At 43.8% G+C, this 25,836-nt stretch overlaps 1 protein-coding gene across 1 annotated transcript in view; it reads left to right on the top strand.

The window, feature by feature from the left end:
• Nucleotides 1-25,836, top strand: part of LRRC9 (leucine rich repeat containing 9) — a 719,638-nt gene that overhangs the window by 31,398 nt on the left and 662,404 nt on the right. The window contains exon 2 of the mRNA XM_086937964.1: nt 19,170-19,255. Within this exon, the coding sequence (XP_086794090.1) occupies nt 19,208-19,255 (48 nt within the window). The 5' untranslated portion in view covers nt 19,170-19,207. The remainder of the gene's footprint in view (nt 1-19,169; nt 19,256-25,836) is intronic.

Below are 25,836 nucleotides of genomic sequence, written 5' to 3'. Positions count from 1 at the left end.
GAAAGTGTGAGCTGAAAGGGGGTGCCCAGAATCTCAGATAGGAACTTATTTACATGCATAAACAATTCCCTCAATTTAACACAAGTGCCAAAGATATGCATCACGTCCGCCTGTTGAGCGCTGCACCTAAAACATTTCCCATCCGGGTCCCCGCCCCACTTTGAAATTTTGTCTGGAGTACGATACAAGTAGAATAAAGTTTTATAATGTTGCGTGACAAGGTTGGCAGACATAAGTACTCGTCCTGCAAGCTCAATTGACCTTTCAAGCAGGATCCCTTGGCTTCCCAGCCTATTCTCCCATTTGCTTGTTTGTGCTTCTAAGTCATTTGGCATTGCCTCTAGCATTAAATTATAGAGTACCCCGATCCGAGCTCCTTTCCTATTGGCCTCTATAAGAGGATTGGGTGCCTTGCATACAGTAGCTTTTAATAAGAGATCACGTATTTGCAAATACTTGAAAAAGTGTGTGGATGGAAGTTGATATTGTTCCCTTAACTGGCTAAACGATTTTAAACTATCCCCTATATATAAGTCACCCAAAATAATGAAACCTCTTGTTCGCCAGTTCACCATTATACGATCCCAACAAATACTAGGATAGAAGATCTGGTCAGTCAATGGAGTATATCTGGAAAACGTATCAATTTTATAGAACATTTTAATTGCTTTCCATGCTTTATAAGCTGCAGCGTCAACCTTAAATCTGGTGCGTTTATAATAATTCCAATCCGTATTAAGAAAAAGGCGATTCCTAGATTCCGCACCAAGGAGTAGAGTGTATATTGAAGGTTGCAATGCTGGCTCCAGTGGTGCTTCCCCTATAAGTAAAATATTCATATGCTGAAGCATACAGGCATAGTAATATAGGAGAAAGTCCGGTACCGCCCACCCTCCTACAGCCCTTGGCAGGACCATGTATTTTTTTGCACGCCGCTCCTTTCCCCGAGACCATAAGAATTTCATACAGATCGACTGCAATTGTGTAATGTAAGCTGAGGGGATCTCTAGTGTCACTGACCGATAAAAATAAAGGATCTTAGGTAATACCATCATTTTTAAAGTATTACATCTACCCACTAGCGTTAAATGCAAGCATTCATATTGTTCCAGTTTTTACAGATCCCAATCAGTAAACTCTGCCAGTTAGATTGTACCGTAGTGGAGGCCGAGGCTCTTATTTGCACCCCTTGGTATGTAACCTCTGTTAAAACCCTAACATCTAAATAAGACTTGATGTTGACACATAAAATCTGAGTCTTAGCAATTTGTACCCAGATACCGAGCCATATACCGCTGCAAGATGTTCAATCTCAGGCATAGCCACGGCAGGTTTTGGAGACAGCACTGCAACATCATCGGCGTACGCTAGAACCTGATATTGTTGCTGTTGTACCAAAACTGGTGGGATCCGAGGGCTGTTCTCCAACATTTTTAAAAACGGATCGATATATAGGGCAAATAGCAATGGGGAACACGGGCAGCCTTGCCTTGTCCCCCTTTGTATTGATCCCTGTGCCGATTGCAGCCCCATTACATAGATCCGTGCACTTGGCTGTTGGTACAACGTCTGTATAGATTTTATATACTTTGGCCCAAACCCTCGAGACTTCATCACATCCCATAGGAAAGACCACGACACTTGGTCAAAAGCCTTCTCGGCATCTAATAATATGAGGCTCAGTGGCACTTCCAAACCGTTTGCATAGTCTATTAAAGCAATCACCCGGTTAACATGATTGGTTGTGCCACGTTTTGGAATAAACCCGTGCTGACTCTTTGATTCAGTTGGCGCGATCCCTGTGGGTTATCTTGTAGCCGTCTGGGATGGCTATGGCGATGTCGGGCGCCGAGGAGTCGTTCCACCAGGTCTCGGTCAGGAAGGCCATGTCTGGGGCGGAGGTGTCGAGCAGATCCCAGAGCTCTACGGCGTGTTTGCGTGCGGAGCGGGTGTTGAAGAGTATGCAGCGGAGGTGGTTGGGTCCAGTCCTTGGAGGTTTGGTGGTTCTGTCGCAGGTGTGGCAGGAGAAGGGTCCATGGGACCGTTTTGGGGTGGCCTGGAAGCAGGTGTGGTTTCGGCTGGCATTGAGTGCATGGAGGATGCTGGCGTCATAGTGGATGGATTCTGGTGTAGTGGCGTTCGCGGGGTCCAGGGGTTCTGGTGCTGGGTGCTGTCCAGGCGTGGACGGGCGCAGACAAGCTTGCCTTAGGCGCGCCTTCGGCACGCCAGCAGCACTCCTGCTGCGCGCGCTCAGCCTGCATATGAGGTGGCTTGGGAGGGAGGAGCAGCTGGGAGGCGGGAGCGGGTAGGCGAATGGGTGTGCAGGGGGAGGGAGGCCGCAGGGAAGCAGCGGCGGGAAAGGGCTGGATCGGGAGCGGCTGGGGCAGGGGGAACTGGCGCACAGGGCAGAGTGGAGGGAAATACCCAGGAAACAAGGAGGCAGCTGGGAGGCAGTAACCAGGCAGGCAGGTGACGAGCAGCGGCGTGGGGGCGACCTGCCTGCGAGCAGGGTCAAAGGTCACAAAAAAGCGCAGAAAGGTCACAAAAAATGGGGGAAACGATTGGCACAGAGGCACAAAGGTGATAAGAAAGGGCAGAAAATGTCACAAAAAACGGGGGGAACAAGTGGCACAGAGGCAGAAAGGTCACAAGAAAGGGCAGAAAGGTCACAAAAAATGGGGGGAAACGAGTGGCACTGAGGCAGAAAGGTCACAAGAAAGGGCAGAAAGGTCACAAAAGCGGGGGAAACGAGTGGCACAGGAGGCAGAAAGGTCCCAAGAAAGGGCAGAAAGGTCACAAAAAACGGGGGGAAACGAGTGACACAGAGGTAGAAAGCTCACAAGAAAGGGCAGAAAGGTCACAGAAATGTAGGGACAGCTAAGCAACAGAAGGCAAAACGGGCAGAGAGACACGGGGCCACGAGGGGAGCAGAAGGAAAAACCGGGCAGAGAGACACGGGGGCATCGAGGGAGAGAACGGGCACGGGCACAGGCTGTGCAGATGGGGAGTGACCTACCTGGAAGGGTATGGAAGGGCCTTCATATTGTCCTATCTATACGGTGATGCTGCCTCTTGGTCTATGCCCATAGTAACAAGGAATGACCTGATTTTATATTACCTTGACGAATTCAAGAAATAATATATTAGAATTTTTGACCATCTAAAAGCATCTCAGGCTACTGACAATGAGTTATTGGAGTTAAAACAGGGAAATCGAGATTTTGGTGGCATATCTTGCTTAGTTCAACAAGTGGAAATCGAGTGGCCCGAGAGTAAGAGAGTGGCGGTCTTCTACAGAGGTCTGAAGGATGAATTGAAGGCTGCCCTTGCTCAAGTGTCCATTAGACCTACAGAAGTATCAGCATTACTTGATTTGGTATTGGAAATCGATTTTCATCAAAAGGAAAGAAAAGGAGAAAGACAACGAGATTTTCGGCCTAGTTCACCAAGGGCTGACCGTGTCAAGGTTGAAAATACAAAAACGACGGATGGAAGTCATCAGAGTGTCGAGCCAATGCAGATAGGTTCTGTGAGGGGGCCACTGTCCAAAGAAGAGAAAGAGAAGAGAAGACAAAATAAGCAATGCCTCTATTGTGGTTTGAGTGGACATTTTGTGAGGATCTGTCTCAAGAAAGTAAAATTACCGGTGAAGGAAAACTCGTAGCACCATCAGTAAGTGAAGTTGGACTGATGGATGCAAATTCAAATACAACTCCCAGAAATCACCAATTGGCAAATACATTGCAATCTTCCTCCCCACATTTAATTTTATCCATGACATTAGGTTTTCAGAGAAATGGAATTGAAGGATGTTGCTGTGATGATAAACTCGGGGTGACAGGAATTTTTTGCGACATAAGATTTGCTGAAAAGATTGGCTTGAGAGCAATTCGGAAGGACAAGAGTGAACCAGTCTGAGCTGTGGACTGAACAAATCTGTCATTAGGTCCCATAATGAGTCACACAGAAGCACTAGACCTAACGTCTCCAGAGGGACATCATGAAATAATTAAATTTTACCTAATTTACGCTCCCCAATTCTAATTGATATTGGGCCTGCCATGGCTCACTGAGCATAACCCTATGATAGACTGGAGTATGAGATCCATAGCTATGAATTCGGAGTATTGCAAGGAGCATTGTATCAGGAACAAAGAAGCTAATCACGAAAAGACTCCAGCAACCTTTCTTTGTAATGGAGAGAAAACAGTATGTGTGATACAAACCACAGAAATTCCTCCAGAATATGCAGATTATCAGAGCGTTTTCAAAGAAGTAGAAGCTGAGAAATTACCACCTCACAGAAGCTTTTATTGCAAGATTGAATTAGAGCCAGGCACCAATTTACCCTGTGGCAGAATTTATGCTTTGACAGAAAGAAAGGATCAACATTTGAAAGAATATATCCATAAGTACTTTATCTGCCCATCCCAACCCCTGTGTTTTCACTTCTGTTTTTTGTCCCAAAGAAGGAAGGAGAGCTTAGGCCTTGTATAGATGACAGAGCAATTAACAGGATCATGATAAAAAAAATTATATCCACTACCATTCATCTCAGTTCTCTTGGACCAGGTAAAAGGAGCACAAGTTTACACTGAGCTCGATTTGAGAGGGGCCTATCACCTAATTAGAATAAAAGAAGGTGACAAGTGGAAAACGGCCTTCTGGACGAAGTATGGACTTTACGAATCCGGTGATGCCCTATGGCCTATGTAATGCGCCAGCAACTCTCCAACTTTTTAAAAATGATGTTATGAAAGACTTCCTTGATCACTGTGCCATTGATGACATCCTGATATACTCAAATGCAGAGGAGGAACATGAAGAGCATGTCCGGGGAGTGCTACAAAAACTGCCTGTTTGTTAGTTTGGAAAAATGGGCTTTCGGCGTGAAATCAGAGGAATTTTTGGGATTGGTTCTATTTCCAAAAGGTGTAACTATGGATCAAAAGAAAATTGTTGCAATCACTGAATGGAAGTCTCCTGAAACTGTGAAAGAGGTCCAGAGTTTCATTGGTTTTGCCAACTTTTATTGGAGGTTTGTTCAGGATTTTTCTAAAAAATGTATTCCTCTCACCAAACTTTTGTGAAGAAAGGAATCAAATTCGAGTGGTCAGTGGATGCAGAAAAGGCCTTCTCATCCTTAAAAAAGGATTTTACCTCAGCTCCAATTTTACTCCATGCGGATCCCACTCAACCTATTTTTGTGGAAACCGACGTTTCTGACTTGACCTTGGGAGGAGTTCTATCTCAGAGACACAAGGTCACGGGACAGTTGCATCCTGTGGCTTATCGATCCTGACAGCTAAAGTCATCAGAAGTGAACTATACTATCACTGAGAAGGAATTGTTGACCATAAAAGTCTCCTTCAAGGAATGGAGACATTACCTTATGGCAGCAAGACATAGGGTGACTGTGTACACTGACCATCGAAGTCTAAAATTCTTGAAATCAGCAAGAACGTTAACACCACGACAATTGCGATGGTCTCTGTACTTCGCCGATTTTGACTTTGTTATAACTTATCGGCCAGGCGCAAGAAATGGAAAAGCAGATGCATTGTCAAGATTGGGTACAGACAACTTGCCAAAGATAATTGGAAACCAGACTCTCCTTCCATAGAAAAGTTTAAGGGAGCTGTCTTGCAAGGAGCAATGGAAAAAGGTGTTCATGATGTAATGACAGAAGAGCAGATGAAGGAATGGTCTAGTCAAGATCCCCTGAAAGAGGTCCGAGGAAATTTACCATTACACAATGGGGCTCTATACTTACCCAAAAAAGAGATACAAGAAAAAACCCTGAATGAATGTCATGACAATCCATTGGCAGGACATAAAGGAGTGCTAAAAACTACATAATTGGTGAAAAGAAGGTACTGGTGGCCAAACATGACACTAGATATTTATAAGTATGTTGACACTTGTGAGGTCTGTGCTCGGGGAAAATCTGAAAGGCGATCACCCAAAGGGCTTTTGCAACCTTTACCCTACCCTCCCTATCCTTGGCACACCATGCCCCTAGATTTGATAGTAGATTTACCTTCAAGTCAGGGATTTGACACAATTTTAGTGTGTGTAGACGCCTTTACCAAAATGGACCATTTTATTCCTCTAAAAGGGATCCCCTCTGCTAAAAAGTTATCTCTAGTCTTTAGCCCAAACATAGTGAAGGCACATGGTATTCCTAAGATGTTAGTCTCAGACACGAGAAACATAATTTTTGTCACATTTTTAGAAGCCCTTTACTGCAGAATTGAATATAAACACTAAATATTCTACTAGTTATCATCCTGAAACCAATGGGCAGACTGAAAGAACAAATCAAGAACTAGAACAATTCCTGAGACTATTTCTGTTGGCTGTAGAAGGAGATTGGCCAGAGTTCTAATGGGCAGCTGAGTTTGCTCACAATAATGCAAAAATTGTATCCACAGGTTACACTCCCTTCTACATGAACTTTGGTGAACATCCAGATTTCTCAATGACCTTTCAAGAAGTTACAGTCCCAGCCGTTCAGAACTTAGTACAACATATGACTTCCATACATCATTCTGCAGCTAAGAACTTAACAAAAGCCAAAGAAGCCTACAAGTCCTACATAGATAGAAAAAGACAGAAGGAACCAGATTTTGAAGTAGAGGATCGAGTTTGGCTTAACTCTAAGAATGTGAGATTGAAAGGAAATAGAAAAATTCTGCCAAGATTTGTGGGTCCTTATCTAATAGCAAAAGAGATAAACTCAGTGACCTTTAGGTTAAAGCTACCCAGACACATGAAAATAAATCCATGTTCCATGTCTCCTTGCTAAAAAAGCTTTGAAAAGGGTTAAGGATGTCATTACCACCTAAGCCCGTACAAACAGAAGCGGGAACTGAATTTGAGGTAAAACAAATACTAGATTCAAAGATCAATAAAGTAAAAATCTATTACTTAGTGGACTGGAAAGGATATGGTCCAGAAGAAAGGTGCCAGCTGAGTGAGTGGGGCCAACTACCAGATGGTTGAGACCCAAGGTGTTTAGGCTGGAAATAAGAGTTTTCGAGCGTGAATCACATAGAAGTTCGGCATGGTGATTGAGGCGCAATCGTCTCAATCGGGTGGCTTGAAAAATGTGCTTTGTTGCCTGGAGGGCGATAGAGTAGGGCACCTATCCAGGCCCGGTAGTAAGGCAGTTGATTTTAAAGATACAGAGTTCTCCTCAATCCAAGAGGAGTATATGGATTATGTTGAGTTTAGAATTGGCCCTAAAGGCTATTGCTAGGCCACCTCCTCTCTTGTTGTTCCTGTCCGACATAGTCAGTTGATAGTTAGGTGGAAGAGCTTTAGTGATGTCGGGGAGAGAGGACTCATGGAGCCATGTCTTAGTAACAAAGAAGATATCTGTTTTCTCAGAATCTAGCAAAGCCCAAATTTCAATGGTGTGTTTTGGGAGTGAGCGAGCATTGCAGTATATCCCCGTAAAATCGTTAAGAGGGTCAGTCAAGGTGTCGTTAGGGGTTTCAATAGGGCTTGATTTCGAGGTGGGTTGGCAGCTGGGGGGAGTGTTTGAACCGTGGTGATCTCTGACAATTGAGGAAGATTTATAAATTTCACAGGGGGGGGGGGGTAATCTATTAAGTGTATGAAGATCATGGCTGGTGTACTGTATTTACTGCATTATAGCCATCAGTCGGCTGTGACTGCGTAAGATTACAGGGGTGGGAGAAAGAGGGGCAGGCAGGAAAGAAAACGAGCAGAGTGACCGGCAACGGCATGGCGCGGATGGGTGCAGATGGGCTTGCCTTTGGCACCCCGCTAGCGCTCTGCTGTGCGTCCGCGGGGAGCACTTCCTTTTAGGCGGATGGAAGTGGCCGGGGCAAAATAGCAGCAGCGTCTAGAGCGCTGACTGTGGAATGGGTGCTTCCGGTGCTGGGGAGATTGTTGGTGCAGGTCCCTCTGCTCAAACGGCACAAGCCGCAGCAGTTCAGGGACTGCACGTCAGAGAACAGGTAAGGGCGGCGCAGAACAATTATAAATTCAATTAAAAGATTAGCACAAACTTTGCGAAGGGCAAGTAGAGCAGTATGCTACATCTGACCTGACTTTTGTTTCTGATGATAGCTTGCGAAAGTAAGTCAGGGTAGTGGTAATGTTGATATGCTCAACGTTTTAGTTTTGCTGTGCTATTAATAGGCTTTCAGCATTCTCCGTGTAAAAACTGTGTTTAGTTAGCTGTTCCGAGAAGAGAGTTTCCAGTCAAAGTTAATTGCAGGATATGTTCCGAAGAAGGTGACCTGAAGCTGAACTCTCTCAGCTGAGTCATTAATCTTTTCTCAGCCTGCTCAGTGTAGAGTGGCTTTTCTGTAGCGTCTCTGTAGTTTTGTTCATTAAATCTGAGACCGGCAGCTGAACTAGTTCAATGTAAAAAAAATAAAAAAGCTCTATCTGTTCCATAAAGTGTTGCGTTTAAAATAAAGCTCCAGTGGAAATGTTAATTCTATTTTCCCCTCCACCTTGAATAAGAGAAAGGCATTTCCTGAGAAGAATTAATGTTCGGTTTTCTTTAAACAAGAGTATCCAGACACATATTGAGTTTATTCATTTGATATCTCTGGTATTTGTTGAACAAGTAATAAAAGATCAAGAAAGAATATTCGGCACTTACCTGAAGAGGAGATTAGCCATCTTCCAGACTCTGAAGCGAAGATACGCAAGTACCCTATAAGGGAAATAACAAGATTAAATGTTTGTTTAAGACTTAATGCAAGGAACAATTAATATAATAGTATAATAGAAAGTAATTCAAGAAAGAAAACACTAATAAAAAAAAAGAAGAAAAAATATAAGAGAAATGAAGAAAGGCAAAGGTCATTTCAAAAAAAGGTTCACCCTTGAAGAGAAAACCTGTAAAGGCAACAACTGAGGTGTAGTCAGGAGTGAATCCTATCCGAAGTTGCAGTCTCTTCTCTCTCTTTCATTCCCCTTTCCCCACTTGGGGCCTGTCAGACAGTTGGTAGTAAACGGCTGTCGGAGGGGGTGGGGGGGTTCTAAGGGGGGTGTTGGGACCAACGTCAGCCGCTCCTGTGTGAAGTATTGTGAGAGCGCTCCCGACAACTTCTAAAGTGATCAGATGGATAATCACGTTGTTCCTGTCTCAGTCAACAATTCAGATTGAGAACACCTCTCGTGTCCTTTAGATAGGATGACATTTTCTTCATGAGAGGTTGAAGGAAGTGATCGCAGAATTTGCAGAATTTGCTCAGTGGTCCCAAGAGAGATCCTATGCCTGAAACGATGGGTAGACCCGGAGGCAGGAGGATCCCCTTATGAATTTTGGGTAAGATGTAGAAGTAAGGAACCTTGGATCCTTATTGATCAGGAAACCCTCTTCGTTTGAAGATATCCAGCCCTGTGATTTGGCCGAATTCACAAGGCACTTTATCCTGGTCGAAATAGTGTAGTGTCAGTAGGGTCAGTAGCAAGGTGTCTGTAGTATCTATCTTCAGACAGTTGGCATAGGCATTCATTATTATAGTCTGTTGTCTGGAGAATCACAATGGCACCCCCTTTATCGGTTGGTTTAATAATGATGGAAACATCATCATACAATTCCCTGATGGCTAGTGTGCATCTCTCGGTCTCCAGACATAGGGCATGCCACTCATGCGCCAGGCTCCGTAGGTTATGTGTAGTGTTCCACCTTGATATAAACTTAGCTTGGCCAGGGTGTATAAGCTGGAACTGGTATGGCATTAGCCGGGCCGCTAGTATTCCACGTAATATTTTTGCACCTAAATTTAGGAGGGAAATCGGCCTATAGGAGTTTGGCAATAAAGGGTTCTTACCCGGTTTTATAATCATAGTCACCACCGCCTCCTGCAAAGTCACAGGTAGGGACCCATATTTTAGTGCCTCATTGTATACTTCCAATAGGCGGTCAGTCAGCAGTGGGGCAAACCTCTGGTAGAATTCTGCCGGAAGTCCGGCGCTAACAGGGCATTTCTCCAGTTGAAGTGTTCCAATAGCTGCCAGTATTTCTGTTTCGACAATTGGCACCCGAGGGCGTCAGCTGCCTCCAGCTCTAATCTGGGTAGGTCTGAGGTATCCAAAAAGTTCTGTAATGCTTGTTCGGGTGGGGAGAGATTATTTTTGCATACCTCTGCTTAGTGCCTGGCTAGTTCTCCTAGAATCGCTCTCTGTGTGCACACTGTGTCTCCGTCTTAATTTTTTTTTTGGAGTGTGGGCATAGCAAGGAGGGCACTCGTCTGTTCCCTTTCCATATGGAGTTGTTGTCTGTAGGCTGTGTATGTAAATTTTTCTAACCTACGCCATGATTCTAATAGTTCCTCCCGGGCTGTGTTCCATTTAGCCACATGTTGGGGCGTGATGTGGACTGTCTCCTCCAGCTTCTTCAGCTGTAGTTCTTGAGTTTGTATACCCCTTTCTAATTGGTGTTGTACCCCGTATGTTGTCCTCATGCACACCCCCTGTATGACCACCTTCATAGCTTCCCGCTCTGTTGATCTATTAGACGTCGTTTCCCAGTTATCCTCAAAGTAGTGTTTTATGACCACTGAAACTACTGCAGCATATTTAATTTTATTTTTATTTAAGTGATTTGTAGAGCGCGTAGCTACCCAAGGACTCCCAGCGCTAAGAAACTGATGCTAAGCGAAGGCTAGAGGTAGGTTAGTGATACTGATTGAACAGGGTAGGTCAGTGAGCGCCTCAGCCCGGAGGCGCCATAATGGTATCGCCGGACGGCCCTCACCACTTTTCAAGGTCAGCAGGAGCGGTGAATGATCGGACAGATACCGGGGCAGACAAGACACTCTATCCACTGCAGCAGATAGTTTGGGTATAAGACAACAGAGATCAATACGGCTAAACGTGTTAGTCGCTGGGGTGTGACAACTCGTCTCTTTTTAATGGGTTGCAAACCCTCCATTCCTCTTTTTAGGTCGAGCTAGAGTACGCATGCGTAGCATGCGCTAGCTCGACAACTTTTGTATTCACTTCTCTAGGAATCTAAGTCAGTTTGGTTACGAGCTTCAGCTGCTTCAGATTTAGTCTCGTGAACGCGCCTCTGTATCTGACTGCTGGCAGCTTGCTGGAGACATGATTAGTTTCAGTTTCATTATTACGTGTCTGCTGGCGCTCTGCCTTTCGTCTGTGAGCTTCCTGAAGACAGCTTGCTTGTTATCTTTTAATGTGAACACGAGTCACTGGTACCTAATGCACCTTTCCTGAAGACAGCTTGCTCGTTATCTTTTAATGTGATTACGAGTCACTGGTACCTAATGCACCTTTCCTGTTCTCTGTGTTTTTTTAAGGCTTACTGTACTCGTTTTGTAGATTAGTCTGCCCACTTTCCGTGTTACTGTCGCTCTGCGTTTATGAAGACGTGTTTGCTGTTGCTCTAGGAAATTTCGTCATGTTAAGGCCCTAACGTTCGCACTCGGCACATATTTGGTATCTTTCAATGTGCTTGCGATTTTTTAAGAAAAATGGAGGCATGTTAAGCTTGTAGCGTTTGCACACAGTGACTCATTTGGAGCCAAATTAGCAGTACATTCTCTATGTACTGTTCGCTTCTGCTAGGAGCCACCACTACCTTGTACGTAATTTTAAAGTGTTATTTGCTCAGATGCAACTTTAAAAATGTTTTGTGTTTACTTCACAGCGTTTCTGTTGCCCTTTTGCCTTTACTTCACAGCGTTTCTGTTGCTGTAGATTAGGCTGCCCACTTTCTGTGTTACTGTCGCTCTGCGTTTATGAAGACGTGTTTGCTGTTGCTCTAGGAAATTTCGTCATGTTAAGGCCCTAACGTTCGCACTCGGCACATATTTGGTATCTTTCAATGTGATTGCGATTTTTTAAGAAAAATGGAGGCATGTTAATCTTGTAGCGTTTGCACACAGTGACTCATTTGGAGCCAAATTAGCAGTACATTCTCTATGTACTGTTCGCTTCTGCTAGGAGCCACCACTACCTTGTACGTAATTTTAAAGTGTTATTTGCTCAGATGCATCTTTAAAAATGTTTCGTATTTACTTCACAGCGTTTCTGTTGCCCTTTTGCCTTTACTTCACAGCGTTTCTGTTGCTGTAGATTAGGCTGCCCACTTTCCGTGTTACTGTCGCTCTGCGTTTATGAAGATGTGTTTGCTGTTGCTCTAGGAAATTTCGTCATGTTAATGCCTTAACGTTCGCACTCGGCACATATTTGGTATCTTTCAATGTGCTTGCGATTTTTAAAGAAAATTGGAGGCATGTTAAGCTTGTAGCGTTTGCACACAGTGACTCATTTGGAGCCAAATTAGCAGTACATTCTCTATGTACTGTTCGCTTCTGCTAGGAGCCACCACTACCTTGTACGTAATTTTAAAGTGTTATTTGCTCAGATGCAACTTTAAAAATGTTTCGTGTTTACTTCACAGCGTTTCTGTTGCCCTTTTGCCTTTACTTCACATCGTTTCTGTTGCTGCAGATTAGGCTGCCCACTTTCCGTGTTACTGTTGCTCTGCGTTTATGAAGATGTGTTTGCTGTTGCTCTAGGAAATTTCGTCATGTTAATGCCTTAACGTTCGCACTCGGCACATATTTGGTATCTTTCAATGTGCTTGCGATTTTTAAAGAAAATTGGAGGCATGTTAAGCTTGTAGCGTTTGCACACAGTGACTCATTTGGAGCCAAATTAGCAGTACATTCTCTATGTACTGTTCACTTCTGCTAGGAGCCACCACTACCTTGTACGTAATTTTAAAGTGTTATTTGCTCAGATGCATCTTTAAAAATGTTTCGTGTGTACTTCACAGCGTTTCTGTTGCCCTTTTCCCCCACCCCCTTAAAGGGGGGTGGGGGAAAATACAGTTCAGCTCGCGTGCCGTCTCCGCATGGCTCCCCCGCATCGGGTTGATGATGCTCCTTGGCGGGGTACATTTGGGAAGGCCGCCTGCTCCTCTCACCTTCGGCCTCAAACCAAGGTGGGCTGGCAGGTCTCAAGGTTCTGCCCTCGAGTCGGGGGACGTAGCTTAGCTTGTTCGTACATGGCTACGCGTTGGGCTGGGGACTCGCGTATGCGCAATTCGCCGTTTTCATTTAACGCAAATACGTACGCATTACTTTCACAAAACAGTGTGTTGACAATTGTTTTAAATGGACAATGTTTTATTGTATTTTTATACGCTCGCATTACCTCCAAGAAAAATGCAATTAAAAGAGGATATCGCCATTTAGCCTGTTGCTTGCAGTATTAATGCGACTCAATTCATACTTTGTAAAATTTTACAAGGGCGCAGTATTTTAATATATTACTACATATGCACTTAACTGTACATTTAAAAAAACTTAGCCAACTACAAATACGGTAGCAAACTGTAAACAATACCTTAGCTACGACGACATACACGCACCACTATTTGTACAAGCATCGCCATATCCTCAATTCATAGTTTGTAAAATTTTACAAGGGCGCAGTATTTTAATATATTACTTCATATGCACTCAACTGCAATTCATACTTTGTAAAATTTTACAAAGGCGCAGTATTTTAATATATTACTTCGTATGCACTCAACTGTACATTTAAAAAACCTTCAACGAACTACAAATACGGTAGCAAACTGTAAACAATACCTTAGCTACGACGACATACACGCACCACTATTTGTACAAGCATCGCCATATCATATGCATTTTTTGGCCCGCATCTAACTTTAGTCTGGTCGCGAGCAATTTCTCAAATGCTGCATTTCAGTGTGTAGAGTGTGGCGCTCTCTATGGACGAGCATAATGGCGCGTTGGGGGGAGGGGGGAGTATCTGTTTCTGCTTGGTCCAACACCCAAAGACCCCGGAGTTCCACCTGCCTTGGTGCACAAATGAACAGAAACACGGGCTTCTCGATGGTGGCGTCAAAGACCAAAGGTTTATTACTGCAGGGACACAGAAGTCACAGATACTACACACGGGCAGTAACTAGGAGCCTGTTCAAATTGTACAAAGCGGATTGCTCCTTATATACTAGTTTTTGGCCTTCAGGCGAATTCTTCACATGTTGGTACATTCCCAAAACCTTTGTGTCATAGGCAATAAATATTTGGCGTGCACAGGAACCGTTGATAAAATCTGATACGTATAGTCCGGCCAGGGCCTCGCAGTTCTCTTCGTTGTGTCGGGTGGTGGGTGGTGGTCCTGGCGTTCAGCCTGCTTTGAGTGAGGGCCCAAATTGTTCTTGGGATGGGGCCTACACAGGGGGGGGGCGTCCGGGCAGCATGATGGCTGGCGGAAGTGCTGTTTGCGGGCCTTTAAAGGGGGGTGGGGGAAAATACAGCTCATCTCTCGTGCCTTCTCTGCATGGCTCCCCGGCATCGGGTTGATGATAGTCTTTGGCGGGGTACATTTGGGAAGGCCGCCTGCTTCTCTCACCCTCAGCTCCGAGCCAGGGCAGGCTGGCAGATCTCAAGATTCTGCCCTTGAGTCGGGGGACCTAGCTTAGCTTGTTCGAACATGGCTACGCGTTTGGCTGGGGACTCGCATATGTGCAATTCGCCCTTTTCATTTAACGCAAATACGTACACATTACCTTCACAAAACAGTGTGTTTACAATTGTTTTAAATAGACAATGTTTTACTGTATTTTTATACGCTCGCATTACCTCTAAGAAAAATGCAGTTAAAAGATGATATCGCCATTTAGCCTGTTGCTTACAGTATTAATGCGACTCAATTCAGACTTTGTAAAATTTTACAAAGGCGCACTATTTTAATATATTGCTTCATATGCAGTCAACTGTACATTTAAAAAACCTTACCGAACTACAAATACGGTAGCAAACTGTAAACAATACCTTAGGTACGACGACATACACGCACCACTATTTCTACAAGCATCGCCATATCATATGCATTTTTTGGCCCGCATCTAACTTTAGTCTGGTTGCGGGCAATTTCTCGAATGCTGTTGTGTGTTGCAAAGTGTGTTGCCAATTGTTTTAAGTGGACAATGTTTTACTGTATTTTTATACGCTCGCATTACCTGTACTGGCTGCTTGAAGTTAGGTGTTTTTGGCCACTATTGTCGCTTTGATTGTGAAGGGCGGGACGGCTGCTTTTGTAGTCTAGTCGCGGGCAATGTCTCGAATGCTGCATTTCGGTGTGTGGCGTGAGGCTCTCTCTATGGACGAGCATAACGGCGCCTCGGGAGGGGGAGGAGGGTACCTGCTTCTGCTTGGTCTGGAGTTCTGGACTTTTTGGTTCCGTCCAGAGGTGTCAGGGAACAACACCCAAAGACCCCGGAGTTCCACCTGCCTTGGTGCACAAATGAACAGAAACACGGGCTTCTCGATGGTGGCGTCAAAGACCAAAGGTTTATTACTGCAGGGACACAGAAGTCACAGATACTACACACGGGCAGTAACTAGGAGCCTGTTCAAATTGTACAAAGCGGATTGCTCCTTATATACTAGTTTTTGGCCTTCAGGCGAATTCTTCACATGTTGGTACATTCCCAAAACCTTTGTGTCATAGGCAATAAATATTTGGCGTGCACAGGAACCGTTGATAAAATCTGATACAAAACATCTACGAAGAGGGGTTCCCACTAGTTCGTCACAATTCCCTGTCAATATTGCATTCAGGACCCGGACCGCCTCATCGTAAAGTTCGTTACCTCCCCCTAATAAAGTTTCAGAAAGAAAAGAACGGAGCCAGGTGTGGAAGATAGGAAAGCGGGATAAGAGATGCTTGTGGGTTGTAAATGGGCAAGGCTACCGGCTTCGGCCGCCTAATCATGATCAGGACAATGGACACGAAGACCAGTTTGGCAGGACTGGCCTCGGGCAGAGGAGGCAGTCTTTGTCGAGTCATGCAGCTACAGCGTGATCTGGTTTAAGGTGCACGTGTCATGAAAGAGGTGAATCTCCGGCTAAGGCTACGTGTCCTTAATCGAAATGAAGTGATCAGAGGTTATTGCGTATGTGAGGGCAAGAAACACAAAATGGCTGCCATGATCTAAGATGGATGCCGTGGGTAGATCAGAAATATGTCAATAAAAGGAGTGCTCTTGCTTGTAGCGTAGCGAAAACACCAGGGTATGCTAAATGGATCATTTGCGGTTCACTGATACCAATATTATGTATTTCTGACAAACTTGAAAACACGGGTTCAAATCGTCACGGAACCGTCACGGAACCTCAGGTCCTGTGAATGATAGTCTGGCCGGGGCCTCCCACTTCTCCTCCTTGTGGCGGGTACTGGTCCTGGCGTTCAGCCTGCTTCGGATGGGGGCTCAAATTGTTCTTGAGGTGGGGCCCATACAAGGGGGGGCGTCCAAGCAGCATGATGGCTGACAGGAGTATTGTTTGCGGCCTCTCAAATGCTTAAGCACCTAAGGATTAAACACTGCCTAAGCACACTACAGATTTCACGCGCTTACATGAGCACGTTACCTTACGTAATACGATATTCCTATGTTATTGGCTGCAGGAAATGCGTCCATAAAAATACACGTACAGCTTAAAAAGCTAACACGCAACTTATCATAATACAGAGTGCCGATTAATATTGCGTTTTTGCAGCTAAACAATTTCTTTAAAAAAATATTTGCTATGTCTCTTTTATACCAACAACATATAATTTGCTGCAATACTTCACATTTGTATTCTTACCTTGCAATCTTTAAGATTCACAACTCTACTATAATGATAAGAAACATGCATGTTAACTTGACAATGCAGCTAAAAATGAATACTTTATGCAAATACTTAATGCAAATTAGTAATTATTAATAGCAAGTACGAACACATATATAGAACAATTATCATTTACAATGCCAATAGCTCAAACTTTCCTAATGCGAGACCTATTGCATTGTAAATGCTTGTTTCTAAACCTGCTAATCCTCATACATTCCAAGTAATGATCTTCATTATTTGTGTGGCCATTTGTGAAACATCTTCCACCGCACTCTACCCCCGCCCTCCTTGAGAATGCAAATTTCCTCACTCCAGTCCCTCTGGGTTTGATTTTGAGACCGGGGTCTTAGACAAAACAATGATAACTTCTCCCAACATTTTATAACGTAACCAACTATACATTCCCTTCCTACCGCCTCCCCCTGGACTGTAGTGCGAGTCCTATTTCCGTTTTTGTAACCAAAACAGTAACTAGCACATTCTGCCCCATTTCCCCCCCCCCCCTGCCCACCAAACATTTTCATCTTGAATCCTCATCATTGGTTGTTGAGTGCTATGCTCATCACATATGACTAACTTAGGTTCCCCTGTCTGTGTCTCTGGAAGTTCGCTTTGTTTTCCGTTGTTCTGTGTTCCTTCCCCGGTTGCCAATATTCTGGTGGATCCCGTGGATGGTCCTCGTGTCGCCCTTAGTGTCCAGCCATTCACTCACTTCATTTGCAGAGAAAAAGAACATTGTGCGCCCTGCACTCTCCACTCGCAGCTTTGCTGGAAACATTAAACTGTTTTTAAGTTCAACTCATGGAGCCTACGCTTGACCATTATAAATGTTTTCTTTGACTCTGGACTTGTTGGGTATAATCTGGGTATATTGAGATGGGATGACCCTCGTACAGCATCTGCCCTCTAGCGTGAGTGGCTTGCAGGATCGCGTTGCGGTCTTTATAGTTGAATAACCTGGCGATAATAGCCCGAGGAGGTGCGCCCGGTCGGGCGGGGAGGGGGCAATTCCCTATGTGCTCTTTCCACATTGAAAAACTTGGATAGTCTCTTTGGGGCTAACTCCTTGACTATCCAATGTTCCAAGAAAAGTTCCGTAAAGGGGCCCTTTGCCTTTTCTGGAAAATCTATAAATCGCCGGTTATTCCATTGCGAATGCCCTTCGGAGTCCTCCGCCTTCTCATCCTGCTGTATTACTTTGTTTTTGAGATCAACTACCGTGGCACTGAGGTTCCGTATTTCCTTCTGTGATGCATCCACATTATTCTCTGTGGTGGTTACTCTGTCCGCCATCTTCCGCAGGTCACATGGCAAAAAGTTCACATCGATGGCTGCTGCATCGATTCTAGGGACCATGTTATCCCTTGTCGATTGGATCACTTGCATCACATCTGCCATCATTGGCGAGTTTTCATTTCCCTGGTCTTTAGGGCCCTCACACCTGTTTGTACCCTTCTCGGTGGCCTCTGGCCCTTGGGGCAGTGGTTGAGCATAATTGGATATTTTATTCGTTTGCTATTTGGGCCCTTTGTCTTTCATCATTGTGTTGGATTATCCCTTCCAAAATAGTGAGTCTTTAAATTTTAGTTTTTTGTTGCTGTTTCCCTACTTTTGCTCAGAGGGACTTCCCGGTGTCTTCCCTGGGTCTCACCTGAGTTCTTATTGTCCACATTCCAGCCCCAAGCTCTAAAAGGTCTGTCTGGACCATCTCCTGGAGCCTTCTGTCGTGTTTACCGGCCTTCCATCGGCTCCTCTGACTGAGTTGAACCATTTCTCTAGGTGTTTTAACTATTAAGATCATCCCTCCCCCACCCTCTTTTTTTTTTTTTACGATCCTCGGTTTTTCCTTGCTATCATACCAGCCTCCCCACTCATACCATTATAAGGAATACTGATGTGAAGAACCAGGCTACATTTTACATTTTCTATTATTCAATCTAATACTTTTGTTTAAAAGAGTGCATTCTGTTCTTTAAATTTCCCTTTTACGTATGCAGAGTCTCATGGAGTGTTTTCACTTGAATCACACCAGTGTGCAGTGCACACCTATATTTTGTAAAAGAAATTACCTTATTCTCAAGACCATGTAATCCTCAATGGAATATTAATTACTTAATTATTTTTCCTTTTTGCTCTTTTCTTTAGTTGTATGGAATGTAATTACATAATGCTACAGCTTCGAAAACACCCCAGACCTATGATCCACAATGGGTGAAACACGTGTAATCAGAATAAGAAAAAAAAGAAAGACAAGAAAAGAAAGTAGTTAATCTGATTCCGACTATTAATATTCTTTACCCTATTAGTGATCATTTTGAATCTACAAACTTTGTGATATATTTTATGGAATGTACTGAATTTTCCTGCATCATTCGTTAATAAAGAAATGTATAATGTATGTTTAACTTCATCCAACCTTTATAATAATGGCAGCAAACAGTTGATAAGCATAGAAAGAGTGTCATTGCCTTCATTGCTGTTTATTTAATTCTGCAGGCAAGGTTTGTGGTATTACCATCATTCACACTAAGAAAATGACCCCAAATGAAAACCATCACACAGAAGAAATAATAAAAGAATTGGTAAGTGTTCGCAAAATGGAATCTAATCATTATTAAGTGTTAATCAAACGACTTCACTGTTAAGCGTAGTTTTAGAATTCTGTCATACAATTTTCATTCTCCTTTAAAGATTTAAAAAAAGATCAAATTGAAAGATTAGAAATGTAGCCTGGAGCATTGATAAGCAATTCATATAAAGACTGGTAGGCAGCACCTCTATTTTCTTTCCTTTTGACCACAGGCTAACTTTTTAATTGAGATATAGTAAAGCATGTTCTTCAAACAGAAAAGCCGATACACTTGAAATAAAAATATGTGCTTATTTTGCCTGGTTTCCACACTGCAGTGGCAATTTAGGCCATGGTAGAGCTGTTTTTCCCCACTATGCAAATGCCAACTAAGCCTAGGGAACAACGGGATATAGCTGTTTAATGCTCACTCAGCATAAATAGGTGGTGTAGTAATGTTTCTGGGGAAATTATACAGATTAACTGAATGCTGATGTGGTTGATCTTGAACTGTGAATGTTTTTCCTCAGGGAACTGGGAGTGACTGGCACACAGGGCTAGATGCCTAAAGCAGTAGGTCTACAAGTGTTGAGGGTTATTTTTTTTTTATAACCACATTTTATTATTTTAGTTAACGCATGTTAAGCCACAACTGTGCATGTACCCATTGCACCACACAGCTTTCATGGCCTGGGTCCTCCCAAAACAGAGCAACCCCTCGCCATCATCATTAATTATCCCCGAAGAGTTCCGCTAGAACCTCTATGTTTTGTCATGTTTACGGATGGGAGCAGCCCCTGGCTCTGTCTGTTTATGGCCTCTTCAGGCTTAGCACACTAGTTTATTGCATCACTCCATGACAAGATGTTGAGGGGCTGCCTTAGCGTTCCAGTGGTGTGCTATATCTCTCTTAGCCAACTTTGTTATGATGCCTACCAGGGCATAGTCCCCCCGGAAGCCACTCAGATCCTCCAGGATTTCCAGTAATGCCACCCTAAGGGAGAGCTCCACAGGCCTGTCCAGGACCTCAGTATTGTCTCCATTTGCATCAGGAGAGAAATAGCTGGGGCAGTTTCCCACTTTCCAAATCTGCTTGGGCGTAAGGTAGGTTAAGATAGTTTAGCTGGCTTAGTCTGAGGCTGGCCGAAATTGGGGGCCATTGGTGCTTCACTCCAGTCTGACTCCTCCAGCTGTCCTATCCAGGATTCCCACATCTGCTTAAAGGAGTAAAATGTGTTTGTGGAGTTAAGGATGAGTGACATATATTTGGAAGAAACCCGCTGTCTTTGGGAGCCCTGGAGTAGTTTAGCCTCTAGGAAATTATATTCAGTTGGATCTATAATGCCCTCTTTACAGCAGGACAGTACATGTCTCAGTTGCAGGTATTTGTGAAATTGGGTGTAGGAAAGGGTGAATTGGGACTGGAGGTTTTGGAATGATTTCTTGGAGTTACCATGCCATTCATTCCCTAGGAGGTATAGCCCAATTTTGTCCCATTTAGCAAACCCCTCCAGACATGAGACCCGGACTAGCTAGCATTCCTTTTGAAGCATAGTTTGTGGTGTGGGTCTCCTATCCCAGCCTGTCTTCCGCAGTGCAGCATGCCACACCTAGACCACCACTCTTGTAGGCTTTGGGAGTTGGTGGGTGAGAGTGCCCCTGTACAAGACATGTAGGATGTTATCTATTCTAATCTGATATATTTCCAATCAATGTGTCTGGTCTCCCCAGCCTCTGTTGAGCCAGTCATGAACTACTAGAAGCTGGAAAACCCAATAATAAAGGCAAATGTCTTTCATGGCATGCCACCATCGTAGGTCAGTTAACAGCACTTGTTGAGAGATATGCAGGAGGAATAGGAGGGTATCCAGTCTATAGGAAGGTTCGATTCAGGGTAGGGATGGTCCGGAATCAGGATGCAGTGATCCCCAGTGGGAAGTTTTGTAGGGAGTAGAGGTAGCGAGGTAGGATCATCATCGTGAACAAAGCTACCTTGCTCAGAATATTTAGTGGGAGCTGTGCCCAGGTATGGAAGTCCGGTTTTATGTGAGCCAATACTGGAGGCAAGTTGAGAGACCAGGTCAACTTGTGCATCACCGAAATATGAATGCCTAAGTATTGGAAGCTGAGCCTTCGGATGGTTTATCATTGATTGCTACTCTATGACTTCAAGGCCCCCAGTAAGAGGAACTAGAAGAGAGTAAGCCCAGGTGATGTGGAGGCCTGATGCCTTTTCATAAAGAGATAGTATCCCCCAGTATTCCGGTCCCCAAATCTTATGGATTGCGAATGTAGAGGAGTACATCATCAGCATACAGTGAGACCCGATCCTCCATGCCCTCTCCCCAGTGCCAACCTCCATGCAGTTGTGCGTCACACCGAATGAGCCTAGCTAGGGTCTAAAAGCCATAGTGAAGAGTAGAGATGATAGGGGACCACTCTGCCTGGTGCCTCTGTGAATTGAGAAGGGTTTTGAGAGCGTACAATTAATGTGCACATGCGCTTCCTTTGAGTAACACAGGACTCTCACGTATCATTGAAATTGTAGGTCAAAAAGAATCAGTCTATGGAATTTAATGCTTTTTCTAAATCAACAAGGAGTAGAGCGCAGGTGTCAAGAATCTCCGACTGTCAAGCGAATGCCAGGTGTAGAGGTCTAATGTGAAGGCGTGCACAACGTCCTGGCTTAAAGCCACAAGGGTTGGGGTGAACCAGATCTGGCAGCACCCACAGGAGCCTTTTGGGCAAGTGTCTTGCCAAAAAACCTTAGTCTGGCATTAATGAGGGAGATGGGTCTGTAGGACTGGAAGTGGCCAGAGGGAAGTCCTGATTTGTGGATGATGCTTATGGGTCCCAGGTCTAATCCCTTAGGGAACTCTCCATTGGCCTAAGCCAAGCAGACAGGGTAAATGTATCTCCTGAAATTTCCGGTAGAATTTGCTGAAGTAGCCGTCTGGGCCAGGTGTCTTGCTCACATTCATTTCAGTTAAGGCTTCCCTGATTTTCTCTAATCCGAGGGGGGAGACTAAGTCCTCTCTTTGGGCAGGAGATAGGGTTGACAGGGGGATGCCGGGTAATATGGGGCTGCCTTTTTGCACGTGAGGGCATGTGCGAAGAGTATATAGAGTGCAGTAATAGTCAGCAAACATTTTGCCTGTGGCTGCAGCTGAGTGTCTTCCTTTGCCCGTGCGTTTTTGGACCTCAGGCACTACTCTGGATGTCATGTCTCTGGTGGCCAACCAAAAGAGCAGCTTACTTGATGTGTCTCCATGTTCATAGACCCTGTGGAGGTAGGCCAGCTAGCACAGTCGAGATTCTTCCAGAGCCAGCTGGCAAAGTGAGGTTTTGTCTAGGTTTAATCGACGTTTGAGGGTGGGTAGGGGGGTCGTGTATTGGGTCTCAAGTCAAAGGATGCAAAATTCTAAAACAGTTATCTGGTCCTGTTTCCCTTGCTCTTTGTGGTGGAGAAGTGATTTAGCAGAGCCCATGATCATTGCTTTGCTGCTAGCCCCAGCCGGAATTGAGCCATAATTGGTGTCAAAGTATACCCTAATCTCCTTCTCTAGGTCATCTGCAGACTGGGGATCCGTTAAGTAACAGGCACTGAGCTGCCAGAGTGGCTGGCATGTGGTCCCAGGATCCCTAGATGCAGGAGGATTGATGAATGGTCAGAGATACCCCATGGGAGAATCTCCAACACAGTGGTATGTAAAGCTTCTGTCGCGAGGAGCAATAGAAGGTCAATTCTGGATAAAGTCCTATGTGCTTCAGAAGTGTGGATAAATTGTTTCCCTTTCGGGTGCAACACTCCAAATATCGCTAAGTTTTAAAGAGGACATCTAAGACATTAAAGATTGAAAGGTGGTCACTCGGCTTGCTATTGGGATTCCGGTGGAGTCTCTCTCCCAGTTTGGGACTACATTAAAGTCAGGGTCGGACTGGGAACTGAAAGCAGCCCTGGCAAATTTTTCCAGACCAGCCCCCGTCTGGCACGTAGCGAACGTGCACAACGAGCAAGCCCGACCGCTACTAGGGGGTGTTGGAAAATGCTAGATCAAAATGGTGAATTTTACAGCACATTTTTCATTACATATTCAATTGTATCAACTTTCAAAGCAGAGTAAATAGTAGATGATGACCTTAAAGAGCACCAGGTTACCCACCCAGTCATATGTACCCATAGACATTCTTTAAGGGAGCACCAAAATAGACACAAGTAGTGAATCAGAGAGTACAAAGTAAAAAGTGAGACCAGCCCCCACATGGTGTATAGCTAGCATGCGCAGTGAGCAACCGCTACTAGGGGTATTTTGGGGGGTTGAACTTCCCCCCCCCCAAGAAAATTTTAGGAGACAGAAAGGCCAAAACAAAGACTTTTTCAACACATTTTTCATTACATATTAGATTGTATTAACTTTTAAAGCATAGTAAATGATTACCTTATAGAGCACCAGGATACCCAGTCATAAATCACAGAAATTCCTACAGAGAACACTAAAAAATGAAATGTCGAGCACGAAACATGATTTTAAATATAACCAATTTATTCTTCATATAAAATAGTATAAAGACATGTAAAAACACGCTTAACTTCAAACAATTGTGCAAAGGTTCAGAGTAAAAAGTGTACAAGACAATGTGCAAAGATTAAATGATTTTTATATCCTGAGTTTTGTAAACAGTGCTAAAATAAAGCATCTCATGTAAAGTGCAACAGTGCACAACATTATGATTTTGGGCATTTTGACATTGTAAACAGTTAACATGACCTGACTGTAGTAGCAAATCCTTAACCCGTTTACCGCGGCTGCCTTCGATGGAGTGGGCGGGGCTGCGTCAGCCTTTGTTCGTGCGCAGCACCAGGGTGGTAGTGCACGGAAGGGGTTAATATGATATACTGTAAAAACATAATAACGTACTTCTTCTCAAACAACTGTTATTCACTTGCACTTTGCATTAATTTGTGTCAAGAGGGTGTTTCACGGATGAGATGTGGGAGCAAGTCCCCATGCAACCACCCATGGGTTTTGATGTAAAGCCCTACCTATTAACAAAGGTAGACCTAGATTTAAGACAAAAGCTGACGCCTTCTTGAGGTTTTCCAAGAATGCATGTATGCTCTAAAGTACATCATAAATACACTACAGTAAACATTTTAAATTTTTCCTAAGCATAGAATTTTGTAGTGGATGGATATTACTTGGTGTTTCAGTGAAAAACCTATGTTAGAAATAATGCTCATAGCCTTTCACTATGGTACAAAGTTGTGTGCGTGGTGCAAAGCAGGCTCAAATAGAGCCAATGCAAGGAGGTCAACCCTGGTTATTGCACTGCATTGTTTGATATTTATAAATGGCCCTCAAAATGTTGATGGTAACATGCAAAAGTCAAATGCTTTTCATGTCCAGAGTGCAACCATCAAAGACAATATTTAATTAGAAGTGTTCAGCTTAGAAGTGTGGTACTTGAGCTCACATTTTAAAGTGTTAACATCCCTTGCATCAATTTGCGTTTGGAGGCAAAAAGATCAATGATTTTCTCATTGCTTATTTGCATTAAAGCATCTTTTTCCACAGACATAAGCATAAAGGCTTCCAAACGTGAATGAGAGAGAGAATTATGCAGCCTATTCAAGATGTACTTGAGCTTAGAAAAAGATCTTTCGCAAGCCACATGAGAGGAGGAAAGAGTCAATGCCAACTTATAGGCATTAAAGAGAGAAGAGTAGGCTTTACTGTACAGGTAGGTTATTACACAATAAAAAACTATAGCAGCAAGCAATACAGTCCTTGTAAATCTTACAATTATACTTTTTTTGCCCAACATTAGCGTACTGTACTATCTCATCATCAAAGTTGAGATAATGGGTGTCTAAGTCTTGCTCATCTTCAACTTCTTGGATGATACTGTACTCTTCCTCAATATTTTAGTCTGCTCCACTTAGATGCAAAACCAAGCAACTCATGCTGCAGTTTTTCAACAGATGCTTCCGGATCACATCTAGTTAACAAGTCACTTAGTTGTTGAAGAGCATTTTGGGGAAAGTTCTGGAGGATGTCTCTAAAGTTTCTGGGGTCCAGGTATGCCAAATCTGCAAACAATTGGACATGAGTTGTGAATCGACTTTGCAGGTTGGTAACTACTTTATCCATTGCATCATTATAAACTTCTATCCTGTATTTATCAGTAGCTGACCTGATGGGTTCATCAGTCGCAGTTTTGCCGGGCATCATCTTCTTCCTGCATACTCGAACCTCTGCGAGGTCAACTTGAAACAAAATTTCGCTATCACACTGAACCAATTTTTCTTTTGCCCAATTGATAAATGTATTTGTAGCATCCATTATGCTTCTGAAATCCCGACCCTGTTGCTGTAAGGAGTCAATGGTTTTAGTCACCATTTGATATGCCTGCAGTACGTCAAGACCTTGTGTTTGCAAGTACAGAGATAAAGAAGTGGTATTTTGAAAAATAAACAGATACATCTGTGCAGTCAAGATGGTGTCAAATGCAATGAGTGACTTTAGAAATTAAATGGCTTTGTATCTGATCTCACTATTGAAGTTTTATGATGTGGATAGCTCTACTATAGTT

The sequence above is a fragment of the Lissotriton vulgaris genome, chromosome 9 (assembly GCF_964263255.1).
Source record: "Lissotriton vulgaris chromosome 9, aLisVul1.2, whole genome shotgun sequence".
Classification (NCBI taxonomy): Eukaryota; Metazoa; Chordata; class Amphibia; order Caudata; family Salamandridae; genus Lissotriton; species Lissotriton vulgaris.
This window is presented reverse-complemented; position numbering and strand designations above follow the sequence as displayed.